Source organism: Nannospalax galili, unplaced genomic scaffold, assembly GCF_000622305.1.
Source record: "Nannospalax galili isolate Female #2095 unplaced genomic scaffold, S.galili_v1.0 scaffold24, whole genome shotgun sequence".
NCBI classification, from domain to species: domain Eukaryota; kingdom Metazoa; phylum Chordata; class Mammalia; order Rodentia; family Spalacidae; genus Nannospalax; species Nannospalax galili.
In genome coordinates, this window is record NW_008352654.1 from 652,721 (window position 1) to 666,680 (window position 13,960).

General features: G+C 42.4%; 1 protein-coding gene across 1 annotated transcript in view; it reads left to right on the plus strand.

The window, feature by feature from the left end:
* Nek9 (NIMA related kinase 9) overlaps nucleotides 1-12,577 on the plus strand; it is a gene marked incomplete in the record, with an annotated part of 46,481 nt that extends 33,904 nt beyond the window's left edge. Inside the window, 5 exon segments of the mRNA XM_008849718.3 lie at nucleotides 539-598; nucleotides 2,803-3,008; nucleotides 4,505-4,666; nucleotides 6,817-7,029; nucleotides 10,010-12,577. Of these exon segments, the coding sequence (XP_008847940.1) occupies nucleotides 539-598; nucleotides 2,803-3,008; nucleotides 4,505-4,666; nucleotides 6,817-7,029; nucleotides 10,010-10,132 (764 nt within the window).
* Nucleotides 12,578-13,960: the final 1,383 nt, after the last annotated feature.

The window sequence follows — 13,960 nt, forward strand, 5'->3', positions numbered from 1 at the left end:
GTGCTTTCTCAAGAAACATTCAGTACATCTTTTTTTTTTTTTTCATCTTTTTGAGACAGTGTCTCCCTGTAGCCCCAGCTGACCTGGAACTCACTATGTAGACCAGGCTGGCCTCAAACTCACAAAGATCCCCTGCCTCTGCCTCCCAAGTGCTGGGATTAAAGGCGTCCGCCACCACACCCAGCTCAATACATCTTTTAAAAGAAACTTTGAAGCTTTTACAAACCCTGTCCTAACTCTACCCTTGATCAATGTCTCTGGGGTGGGACATAGGCATTGTTATATTCTAAAACTTCACTGGTGATTCCAGTGAATAGCAAAGTGGAAAACTGCCACTTTAGATAGCAAATATAGTTAACGGTAGCTAATAGCATTTGACTTAGGAGATTACTTTCTGAAGAGTATATAATCATAAGGTTATAAGGTTATCTGGAGTTGGGTATAGCAGCTACTGTGTACGTTTCCTCCTTGTCATCTGTCTTCACTTTTCCTGCCAATGTCTATATACAGTGCTTACCTACTGAATATTTTTCCCCAGAGAAAGTACTGAATTCGAAGACTATCCGTTCTAATAGCAGTGGACTGTCAATTGGAACTGGTATGTAGTGGTGCCCCAGGTACCAGTTTATTCTTTGGGTTGAGGGATAGAGTGATTAAGAGAGTAATTTGGTGAGTTTCACAGTGTCATGATTTTTACCTTGTCAGGGAGACAGTGCATCTTCTGTGCCTCCATCATATAAGGAAGTGATTAAGTGGCTGGCTCCACACTATGATGGGACGTGGACACTATTCTCTTTACCATCCTGTGGGCATTTTATTTCCATAGTGTTCCAAGTATTTCAGTCTAAAATTCTACCTTTAAAGTAGCCTCTCAGGAGCTGAGCTAGAGAGATGCCTCAGCAATGACAAGCACTTGCTAGCTGGGCATGGTGGTGCACACTTGAATCCCAGAACTCAGGAGGCAGAGGTAGGCAAATCTCTGTGAGATCAAGAGTTCCAGGCCAGATGGGGGCTACAGGTCCCTATTTAAAAATAAATAAATAAATAAATAAATAAATAAATAAATAACGCTGCAACGCTGCTCTTGCAGAGGACCTGGTCTCCATTTCTAATACCCACATAGTGGCTCACAATTGTAATTCCAGTTCCAGGGGATCTGATGCCCTTTTCTGACCTCTGCAGGCACACGTGGCACATACATCCATGCAGGCAAATACTCATGCAGAAAATAAAAGTAAATAAAAGCGTGAGGCAGGGGGGTGGTTTGGTTTGGATTTTTGAGACAGGGTCTCACTATATAACCCTGGCTGGCCTAGAGGGCATCATATCCCCTGGAACTGGAGTTATGGACGGTTGTTAGCTACCATGTAGGTGTTGGGACTCAAACCCAGGTCCTCTGCAAGAGCAGCCAGTGAGTGCTCTTAACCACTGAACCATCTCTCCAATCCCTGCCTCCAACTGAGTTTTATGTGACCGAAGAAATGTTCTCTAGATGTGCTGTCCAGAATAGTAGCTCCAGCTTCAAATGTGCCTATTGAACACTGAGAGCGTGTCATCTGGTCACTGTGTAACCGAGGAACTAATTTTGGTTTTATTTAAATTTAAGTGGTTACATACAGCTAGTGGATACCATACGGGAATAGCACAATTATAGCTCTTTTAATGATAGAATCACATATTTGTATTTTACAGCTAAACATCAAAGTTTGCACATGTGTTAAAAATGGCCTTGTGGGCTAGAGAGATGACTCAGTGGTTAATAGCAATGTCTGCTCTTGCAGAGGACCCGGGTTCAATCCCCAGCACCCACATGGCGGCTAACAACTATCTGTAACTCCAGTTCCAGGGGATCTGATGCCTTTTTCTGACTTCTGAGGCATTGCACGATGTGGGTGCATTCACATACATGCAGGCAATACACTCATACATATTAAAAATATATATATATACTGGCTTTGTGTGGGCAGGGTGAGGCAAACAGATCTCTATGAGATTGAGGCCAGCCTAGTCTACCTAATAAGTTCCAGATCTAAAAAAAAAAAACCAGGCATAGTGGCGCACACCTTTGATCCCAGCACTTGGGAGGCAGAGGCAGGTGGAGGCAGGTGAATTTCTGTGAGTTCAAGGCCAGCCTGGAGCCTGGTCTACATAGTGAGTTCCAGGCCAGCTGGGACTACAGGGAGACTGTCTCAAAAAAAAAAAAAAAAAAAAAAAAAGGCTTTGTGTTTATCACAAACATAATTATTAAAAGCTATTTAAAGCCAAAAAGCTTCAAGAGCTTGTTTGACTGTCACTACTTAGACTCCTTCAGTAGGATCATAGAGTCAGTCCTCAAACAGTGTCTCTTAGGACAGCAAGCAGTACTATATATGTAACCTTGAAATATGCTATTCAGTTTTAGTGGTGGTTTTTTGTTTTTAGCTTTGACAAATTATTTTCTTATATTTTTCTTTGATTGTATTAAAATCCAATTTCATTTCCTGATCACACCTCAGCTATCATTGTTACAGTAGTCTGGAATATACTGCGTTAGAAAAGAAACATCCAGCTGGGCATGGTGGCGCACGCCTTTAATCCCAGCACTTGGGAGGCAGAGGCAGGCCTGGTCTACATAGTGAGTTCCAGGACAGCTGGGGCTACAGGGAGACCCTGTCTCAAAAAGACCCCCCCCCAAAAAAAAAAAAACTTAGTGTCAAATATCTGACTTACCACTCCAGGAACCTTTTAGGGATGATGGATTGTCAGGCAATAAATCTTTTCTACTGCATAGCAAAACTCTCTCCTCCTGTATCATGTATCTAGTGGTTCAAAGCTCTAGCCCAGGAAGCGGTGGTGGTGGTGGCGGTGAAGAGGAAGACAGTCAGCAGGAATCTGAAACTCCTGACCCGAGTGGAGGCTTCCGGGGAACAATGGAAGCAGACCGTGGTATGGAAGGTTTAATCAGTCCCACTGAGGCCATGGGGAACAGTTGTGGGGCCAGCAGCTCCTGTCCTGGCTGGCTTCGAAAGGTAATTCCCTTAGAAGAGATACTTAGTCCTTTGCAGGAACTAGAAAAGTTTTATCAAGTTCTCTCAGTTGCTCATGTCCTGTTAATTTAGAAGGAGACATCTAGGCTTCAGAGTTCTACCTGGAAAGAAGTTACCAAAATGCTAATCCTGTTTTTCTTTCCAAGAAATGTTCTCATACCTGTATTACTGGAATGAATGTAAATTTGTGTAACCTATCTTGAAGGCACTTTTTGCAGTGCATGTGTGCAAAGATTAAGTACAGATTTTGTACTGTTTGTAGAAGTGGAATATTGGCCACTGAGATGCCTTCCAATACAGTTTATGAAAGGTGAGATACAAAGAATAAAAATGTAAAGTGTGTGTGTGTGTGTGTTTGTGTGTGTGTGTGTACAAGTGTGCATGAGTGTCTGTAGGGGCCAGAGAACTTTGGTCTTTTTGAGGGACAGGGTCTTCCTGTAGCCCCTGCTGGCCTTGAACTCACAGAGATCCACCTGCCTCTGCCTCCCGAGTGCTGGTGTTAAAGGCATGCGCCACCACGCCCCACGTGGTATATTTTTTATGTGAAAGATTGATTATAACAGCTATGTGGAAGAGGTTGGAATTTCTATCAGGAAGACTTTATTCTTTCAGAAAATACATAATGCACAGAAGAATGTGGACAAAACTATATAGTGAACACTGTAACAGTGGTTACCTCTCTGAGAGATGAAATTGCTGGTGGTTTTTATTAGTTTCCTTAACCCATCTGTTTTTTGTTTTAGATGGGATCTTACTGTATAGCCCAGGCTGGCCTCAAACTCACAACCCTCTTGCTTTATTTTCTTCAGTTCATTAATTGCTAGTAAATGCACCATGACCAGCTCCTCATCTGTCTTTTCTACAGTAAATATTTGCATTGCAGTTTGTGGAATTTAAAATATTTTTATCAAAAAAGAAAAAAAGATCCATAGATTTAAAGTTCCTCATCTGGTAGACTAACCACGTTAGAGGACAGTGAGCAGAGGAAGCAACACACCTTCATCCTCAGCTTTAGCAACCTGCCATTGGGCCTCCCAACTGGCTGAAAAGTGGGTAGAATTGTGTTGAGGAAATGCACCAGACACTTCAGATCCTCTTCTTGAACTTGAGTCTGAATTTGCATAGCTGATGAAGGGATGGCAATTTGTTTCCAAGTTAGACCATATGTGATGTCAACCACCACTGTTTTGTTCCACTAGAGGGCGCTGATGTCACAACAGAATGAAAGCTGGAGTTAAAAGCTAGAGAGGAGGCCAGGCATGGTGGCGCATGCCTTTGATCCCAGCACTCGGGAGGCAGAGGCAGGTGGATCTCTGTAAGTTCAAGGCCAGCCTGGTCTACATAGTGAGTTCCAGGAAAGCTGGGGCTACAAGGAGACCCTGTCTCAAAAAGACCAAAAAAAAAAGCTAGAGAGGAATTTGGGAGAAAGTAATTGCAAACAGAACTGTGAATTTTTTTTTTTTCCTCATGTACCCTAGGAGCTGGAAAATGCAGAATTCATCCCCATGCCTGACAGCCCAACTCCCCTAAGTGCTGCATTTTCAGAATCTGAGAAAGACACATTGCCCTATGAAGAGCTGCAAGGACTCAAAGTCACCTCTGAAGTTCCTCCAGAATGCATGCCCCCAGTAGGAGCCTGGGTAACTGAGCTTTCTTCTTATTCAGTCTCAGCTAGGTGGACAATGAGCTCAACCCAGTTCTGCCTTCGTGTCCTCTAGTTTCCTTGCTTCTCTCACTGTCCTGTAACAACTTTACAGTGTCTGTCCAACAAGTCCAGAAAGCTTCTCTCTACTGAAGGCTATAAACTGACAAGCCTTGGAACAGTTTTCCCTGTCACATTTCTGACAGGCCAGCACCTGTTCTATACCAGAAGATTGATTCCTTTTTTTCTCTTCCTCAGAAGTACCAAAATTGAAATCTAAATTTCCAATTTAGATTTTTTTTTGTTGGGGTGGTTGATTTTTTGGTTTTTGAGACAAGGTCTCATGTAGCCCAGGCTAGCCTCAAACTTGCTATATCGCTAAGGATGGAAGATGACCTTGAACTTCTGATTCTCCTGCCTCTACCTCCTGAGTGCTAGTGTTACAGACATGTACTACCACACTCCCAATTATGTAGTCCTGGGGCTCCAAACCAGGACTTGATGCGTGCTAAGCAAGTACTCTCCCAAGTGAGCCACATCCCCAGCCTCCAAATTCAATTTCTCATGACACAATGAGACTAGGTTTGGGCTGTAAATATAAGTATTGCCTGTAGTGTAATGAAGGAGCAATGCACAGACACCCGACCTTGGTGGAAAAGAACTTGTGGTGACTATATCAGTAACTCTAAACCAGGGGACATCAGACTTTTTTTATATAGAGGCCACACAGTAATTGTTTGCCTTTGTGGGTTATACAATCTTTTTTAAAACTTTATTTCATATGCCAGGCATGGTGGCACATGCCTTTAGTCCCAGCACTTGGGAGGCAGAGGCAGGTGGATCTCTGTGAGTTCGAGGCCAGCCTGGTCTCCATAGTGAATCCAGGCTAGCTGTGACTACAGGGAGACCCTGTCTCAAAAAGACCAAAAAAAGAAAAAAAAATTATACATATGAGTGTTTTGCCTGCATATATGTAAGTGCACCTGAGACATACAATGTCCACAGAGGCCAGAAGAGGACATCAGTCCCCTGGAATTGGAGTTACAGCCATGTGGGTGCTGGAAACCAAACCTGGGTCCTCTGCAAAAGCAGTCATTGCTCTTAACCACTGAGCCATCTATCTCTCCAGTCCTGTATAATCTCTTTTGCAGCTACAAACTCTGACAGCACGAAAACAACTGCAAATACAAGCTGAGTAGCTCTTACCCCAAATTCTAGGGCCCGGAATTGTTTTGGATTTCAGATTTTGCTGGACTTTGGAATGTTTTCACATATATAATGAGATATCTTAGGGATAGGATCCAAGACTGAACATAAATTTGTGTTTCATAGACAGCTTGAAGGCATTTTTTTTTTACCATATTTTAATGTGCCTGTTTTTAGTGCAGCCCATTTCATGAGCTTAAGTGACAAGCTTTTAGTGTCTTGTCAGTGCTCAGAAAGTTTTGGATTTTGGAGCATTTGGGATTTTCAGATTAGTGATACTCAACCTTTAATACATAATAAATAAGTTTACGTATGTTTAAAAAAAACTTATTTACAAAATAGGCAGTAGGCCAAAATTCACCTATGGGCTATTATTCGTTGACATGAATATTAAAAAACACACATAAGGGTGAAAAATCCAGACTTAAATAATTTGGAAAAACCTTTCCAAAGATAGTAAAACCTTTGAAACTTCAAGGTAAATATTTTACTTCCAGTTGATCAGCCTATTTGAATTGTGTGGGCAGTTCTCTCTATTGAAGTCTTCTCAAATCTTTTCTGTGGTGTGACCAACTACATTTTAAGAATCTTGACCCTTGAATCACGTGTCCTCACTGTGATCAGGACTTAGTGTCCTCACTGTGATCATAGGGACTCCAAATGAAATCATGCTTTTTGCATGCAGCATTTTAAATAAGACCATAGCCAATGTCCTTTAAAGATTTTCACAAAATCCTCTCAAATAGACGTTCTTACTTAGCCTACCACAGCCTGAGGTACTGAGCACTCCCTTATCCTCGTGATGCCAGGTGCTGTTGGAATCTTGGTGTTCTGTTTCTCTTGCACCTCTTGTATATATTTGTGTTACCTTGTTAGTTAAAAAGTAAAAACTGTTGACGAGTTGTGGCAGATCCTCCTGCAATATCTCCTTCTTGTCTATAGCCTCCCCGGCTGAGTCCTGCAGTTCCATGTGCCGGAAAGGGAACTCCATTGACCTCTCCAGCCTGTGCGTGCAACAGTCTGCAGGTGGAGGTTGAGAGGTTGCAGGGTCTGGTGGTAACATGTCTGGCTGAACAACAGAAGCTACAGCAAGAAAACTTCCAGATTTTTACCCAACTACAAAAGCTGAGCAAGAAGGTAGAAGGAGGGCAGCAGGTGAGAGCAATAAAAGAATAACTGGATTGCTGAGTCTGCTTTGAGAAGCCACAGAAACAAAACCCTAAACTGAATTCACTTACTCCTTTGCAAGGCCTTATCTTTGAATGACGTAAGTTTTGTAATAGACCCCAGAAGCCTTGGAACTAGTTCAGGCACCTCCATTTAATTATTTTACCACCTAACTTCCATTGTTTTCTGTTACCGTGTGGTTTTTTATTTTTTTACCTATGAAAAATTTTAAGCATTACAATGAATACCCATATGCCTACCATCCAGATTCAGTAAGTGTTAACATGTTGCTTTATTTGGTGTGTGTATGTGTAAATATACATATTTATTTTAACTGTTTTGTCTATTTATGCAGTATTGGGGATTGAACTCAGGGCCCTGTACATGCCAGATAAATACTCTACCACTGAGCTTGCTGAACCCCAGCCTTACTGAACCATTTTCTTTATTATTTTATGTGTTGAGTGTATTATCTGCATTTATGTAAGTGTCCCCATGTCATGCATTGCCTGAGAAGGTCAGAAGAGGGTATAAGATCCACTGGAAGTGGAGTTACAGGCAGTTGTTAGCTGTCATGTGGGTGCAGGGAACTGAACCCAGGTCCTATGCAAGAGCAGGCAGTGATGATGAAAAGCTGGTGAGAGGCTCAGTGGGTAAAAGTGCTTGCCACATAATCCTGACCTGAGTTCAGTCCCCAGAACCCACAGTGGAGGAGAGAACTGATCCCAGGAGTTTTCCTCTGACTTCCATATGTTCAGGGCACCACTTGCAATCAATCTCTCACACATACATACACACTAATAAATAAAAATGATGATGTAATCTTCCCTAAATACTTTGTTACCCATCTTCAAATATAAAGCTCCTTGTTCTCTTTGATGACCACAATATTGTTATCAAACTGTTATAACAGAGTTTACACTAATACTCTCAATTTTCATCCAGTATCCAGTAGATCATTTGAATTTTCCTTTTCTAACAAAAATGACCTTTAACCAGAATCCAGTCATTTTGATCTAGAACAATTGCTCCTAACTACCATTACTTTTTTTTTTTCAGGTTTTTTTTTTCTTTCTTTCTTTTTGAGACAGTTTCCCTGTAGTCCCAACTGGCCTAGAACTCGCTATGTAGACCCAGGTGGCCTCAAACTCACAGAGATCCGCCTGCCTCTGCCTCCCAAGTGCTAGGATTAAAGGTGTGGGCCACCATGCCTGGCTTTTTTCAGTATTATGATGAATAAATGACTATTAGGTTAACAAAATACACCATGTTCTGGATTTGTCAGTTCATCCTTTTAGCATACTCTTCTGAAAACTAGAAGTTAGTATTAAAGTTTTATTGGATTCCGGCTACATAGTTTTAAAAAACCATTTTGCGTATGATGCTACTGACACTGTCTTTTTTGTTAATTATTGTATTATTTTTATGTGTATGAGTGTATTTTCTGTACCTGTGTCATGCAATGCCCACAGAGTTCAGAAGAGGGTGTCAGATTCCCTTCGAACTGGAGTTACGGATGGTTGTTAGCTGCCACGTGGGTGCTGGGAATCGAGCCCAGGTCCTCCGCCAGAACAACTAGTGCTTTTAACCGCTGAACCATCTTTCCAGCCCCTGCTGACATTGTCTTTTTAGATAGGGTCTCCCTGTAACCCCCAGCTGTGCTGGAACTCACTGTGTAGACTAGGCTGGCCTTGAACTCACAGAGATCTGCTTGCCTCTGCCTCTGTTTCCTGAGTACTGGGATTAAAGGCATGCGCCACCACACCTTTTTAATTAAATAAATAAATAAATAAAAAAGAAAAACACTTTTTTCAATATTTTTTAAATTTATTTTTATTTTTTATGTGTATGAATGTATTGCCTGCATGTATGTAAGTACACCCATGTCATGCACTGCCTGCAGAGGTCAGAAGAAAGCATCAGATTCCCCTGGAATTTGAGTTAAGACAGTTGTTAGCTGCCATGTGGGTGCTCATAATTGAACCCAGGTTCTGTGCAAGAAGCAGCTAGTGCTCTTAACTGCTGAGCCATCTCTCCAACCACCTGACACTGTCTTTAAAGAGCCATCTCAACTCAGCTAGGAATAGGGGAACAGTCATTCTTTGGCTTTGCCATTTACTAGTAAGTTGCTTGAGTTTGGATTCATTGCTTTGTAAATAATACAACCTACTCCATATAGTTAGTTTGCAGATTAAGGGAAATATCTTTGAAAATACTTCACAAAGTAACCTACATACCTGAGGTCAGATTGTCAGCCAAGTACTGGGATTAAAGGTGTGCACCATGATGCCTGGCTTTGTTTTACTTTTCTTACTGAGAGTTGTTTTTTTTTTTATTTGGGTTTTTTTTTTTTTTTTTAGTCTCTTTGAGACAGGGTCTCCCTGTAGCCCCAGTTGTCCTGGAACTCACTATGTAGACCAGGCTGGCCTTGAACTCACAGAGATCCGCCTGCCTCTGCCTCCCGAGTGCTGAGATTAAAGGCGTGCACCACCATACCTGGCAAGTTGGGTTTTTTTTTAATATTCATTTTTATGTTTATTAGTGTATTGCCTACATGTATGTAAGCGCACTCGTATAATGCAATGCCACAGATGTCAGAAGAGGCCGTCTGATTTCCCTGGAAGTGGAGTTAGTTATTAGCTGCCATGTGGGTGCTGGGAATTGAACCCAAGTACTCTGTAAGAGTAGTCAGTGGTCTTAACTGCTGAGCCATCTCTCCAGCCCCCTCCTACTAAAAGTTTATATCCCAGAAAATCCGGCAGGCCTGGGCAAACCAGGACAGTTGATCACTCTGCTTGCATAAATGTAAAGATGAGGACTTGATGAGGTTCTAAGATAGAACCACTTGAGCTTTCCACAAGACTATGACTAGGAATTCTTAGAGGCTGGAGTGTATTGAAAATGCAGCCCTCATGTGCCATGACCAGTGGTACTGTCAGTAATGAGGAATTGTGTTTTGTCTGAACAGGTGGGGATGCATTCCAAAGGAACTCAGACAACAAAGGAAGAGATGGAAATGGATCCAAAGCCTGACTTAGATTCAGATTCCTGGTGCCTTCTTGGAACGGACTCTTGTCGACCCAGCCTCTAGTCTCCTGAGCCCACATAGTCCTCAGGAAACTGGGACCCAAAGAACTTCACAACACACTTACCAAATGCAGAGAGCAGCTTTCCTGGCTTTGTTCACTTGCAGACAAGGAGCGCAAGGCAGTGGCTCTAAAGCACTTTCCTTATACATTTGGAGAGTGGCATTGCCTTTTAGATAGGATCTAGGAGTGATTTTGTTTTGGAGATTGGAAGGGCCCTGTGGTCCTGGCTTTGTCATCAGTGACTGCCATAGCAACAGCAGCTCTGTACCTCATCTGTTGATCTCACCTTTGAAGAGGAGACACAGTGCTCACCTTAATTGTGCTGGTAGCAGCTCACATCCCATTTATCATATTCACCATTGATTGGAAGCTGCCTTGAGAATTTAGCACCAGGCATTGCACCTCTGGGTGAAGGCGGGAAAAGTGTCAAGTTGGAATAGGCTATGGCCAGGCATGGCCTGTCCAGGGTCCGCCAGAGAGTGGTAAAGTATCTGAGCCTTCTTAGGAACCTGGAGTCCAGGAAAATTTGTCTGATGGAGTCAGTCAAATTGTTTTAGTCTGGTTACTTCATGCAGCTAAGTGCTTTATGAGGAAAAACTTAGATTGCTTTTTGCTCTGGAGGTTGCTTAAAACATCATCAGTGAGGAGTAGAAAAAGGGAAGGTTCCTCCTCATCACATAGCTGGACTTTCAGGCTGTGGTTGATATTCCCAGCTCTGAAAGAGATCTCCAAGAGAGGAGGTACCTCAGAATTACATCACAGGGCAGTAGGTAGGGCCATGGGAGAAAACCAGAAGGGAGGGTAACACCTCCTTGAATGCTTTGCCTTGGTGTGTGAGAGGGCCCTCAGGTGACATTGAGTCTTGGATTCTTGTGCCCTGATATCATGGCTTTTAGGGGTCTGATTGATAGCAGCAGCCCCAGCCACCCCTTCTATATGTCTAGTCAGTATTTTTCCCTTCTTGGTGTGTTTTGAAGCTATGTCATACCCAGTAAATCAGTATCCTCTTTCCTACTTGAGTGGCCCAAAGCCAGTACCAAATCCTTGGGGTCCCAAAAGCTTGACAGGTAGAACCTGCCAAGTGAAAGGAAATTGGTTGCAAGTTCAATTCTGCTCTGTCCTTTTAGAGAGGAACAAGCTGCCTTTTCCAAAGAGAATGTGTGTCCTAGAAGAACCAATCTTCTAGGCAGACATTTGATGGTTTCCCTTAAATGTGAGCCTTGTGCTTCCACTAAGCTTAATGAATTGCTTGGTAGTGTTTGGGGCCACAGCAGCTGCTTTGATGAGTACCACATCCTCCCTACAAACAGCTAAATTAATATTGTTTCATCTAACCAAACCAAAAAAGGTTTGCTCTCTATTTTAATATTGCAAAAGGACTTACCTGTGTAGGAGAAATTTTGCCATTTCTCTAAACTGGTGGTGTAGAGTCTGGCAGTGGGAGGAAACCCCATCTGTGGGGATGGGCAACTCTGTCCAATGGGATTATTGCTATCCCATTGTTTTCTCAATTCTGAGAAGCATAGTACAATAGTACTGATGTAATCACTGAAGCCTTTTCCTGAAATAAGGGAAGGGCCCAATCCTGAATTAAGGTTACAAGTTCTAGGAGTCTGCTGTTGACTATAAACCCTGACAGTGGGTTTTGGGTCATTGTGTCAGTACAACTTCGGTTTTCTTTGGGACTGGCTGGCCTTTGGTGTTCCTGTCTCCTCATGTTCACCATCTCAGCAGGCCTGAGAGGCAGGGTCAGTTTGGGTATTCATCATGAGGATCACTTCTGCTTGGGAGCTAAGGGGCATGGGCATGTTGCTGACTGTGTGGTGACAGTGTTGAAGGGGGCAAGAGCCCCAGGGAGTCACTCCCAAGTAGAACATGATGGTCATTTCCTCTAGTGTGCTTCCTTGGAAACTGTAGGTTTGCTATTTATCTGGCTGAGAATCTTAAGTTCTGTGCCTTAGAGACAGTTTGCACTTTCCAAATTGTGCCTGAGATAGCCATAAGGTTTTTCCCACCAAACAGCTATGCAAATAGAAACCAGTTCAAAGGTGGCAGCCAGGCATGGGGTACAGTAAAGGCAAGATAGCAGAAATACCTTTGAATGGTTTCCTGTAGCTAATTCTTCCTAAGTTGTGTCCTGCTATTCTTTATGCAGTGCTAGGTGTTTTAAGCTTTCCAGTAGTGTTGCTTTTGAGTTACAGTATAACCTACGTTAATCCTCTGTGCCCACACTTTTGCTGAAGAACCGGCTTATTGTTGGCCAGATGCTGGAAGGATGAGGGTGGAGTGGTTTGGCATTTCTGTTTTAAATAAATGTTTAAACTTTCTATGTGCTTCAGTAAGCCTGTGCAGTGACCTCTACCACTGGAGAGAAACACCCACAGTGCTAGGCCTTGGTGGATCTTTGATTCTGTGGGTCTTATATAAATAAATAAATGTGGAGCCAGGCTTGGTGGTGCACACCTTTAATTCCAGCGCTCAGGAGACAGAGGCAAGTAGATCTCTGTGAATTCAAGGTCAGCCTGGTCTCCATAGTGAATCCAGGCCAGCTATAGCTACAGGAACACCCTGCCTCAAAAAAAAAAAAGAGAGATAATAATAATAAAAAATTGTTCTTTTAACAGAAACAACTTGAGACACTGCACAGAAATAACCTCTGCTGTTTTCTAATCTCTTATTCTTGACAGCAAAGTCATTTCCTCTGTTACAACCTTTTTTTTTTTTTTTTTTTTCCCCAAATGTTTGTAAAAGTGCTAAAAGTACAGAGGGAGAAAAAAAATGAGCCATTAAAAGAAGGTCCTGGACTGGTAAGATAGCTCAGCAGATAAAGGTGGCTTGCCCTGCAAGCCTGGCAACCTGAGTTCAAGCTGCAGAACCCACATAAAGGTAGGAGGAGAGAACCACCTCCACAGAATTGTCCTCTGACCTCCACATATACTGGCATGTGCACGCCTGTACTCACAACATGCATACACATGATAATGAAAAAAAATGAGTTCTTCCTTGTACTTAACCACATTGGTCTTGACAAGGAGGCTTTTCCAAGTGATCATGCCGGTGTCTTTATGAGACTTCCACAAGATGAATTGTATTTGGCCTCTTTGGCATAACAGCCAAATTCAAACTTTTCTTGGCTGAGCATTTCACTAAAATTTAAAGCAAAGGCTCCCAACACTCAGATTTCATTTGGTTATCTACTCAGAAGCAATCATGATAGGAAGCGGCAAGGACAGGATGTATTTTAGAGAAGTCCTGAAAATGAGATCCCCAGGCCTCCAAGGACAAACTTGACAACGTCAAGCAGAGTGGGCTGTGATCAGCACTGTGAAACATCTTCCTGCTGCAAAGCCAGAAATCATTTATTGCCTCAATGATTCACTATGGAAATAAACATGCTGATCATTAAACCTCACAGGATCGCAGGCTTCAGGGAGGAAAACCTACATCACAGTACTGCTGCCATCTGTGTAGTTGTAAAGAATGATCCGTTGATGACCGAAAACAAATGTTGACAAGAGGTGCAGCGTGAACTCGGAAGTCTTAGCTCAGCATGTCTGCACACACTTCTAAATGAAATGGGCTTCCCTGTGAGTTTCACCATGAGAATTTCCCATAGCTTTAACTTTTTGAACTTTAGAATTTATAATGTTTACTACATATGCTTGGCTAAAGTAACATAAAATATGGACATTTACAAGCAGCATTTATACATTCTCTATCCTATCCAGGAATAGACTTAGAAAAACAGCCAAGCCAAGACTAACAAAAACTTAAGACCTAAACATGTAGAAATCAAAGGCAACACTAAGACATTGGACCTTGTTTCTTTG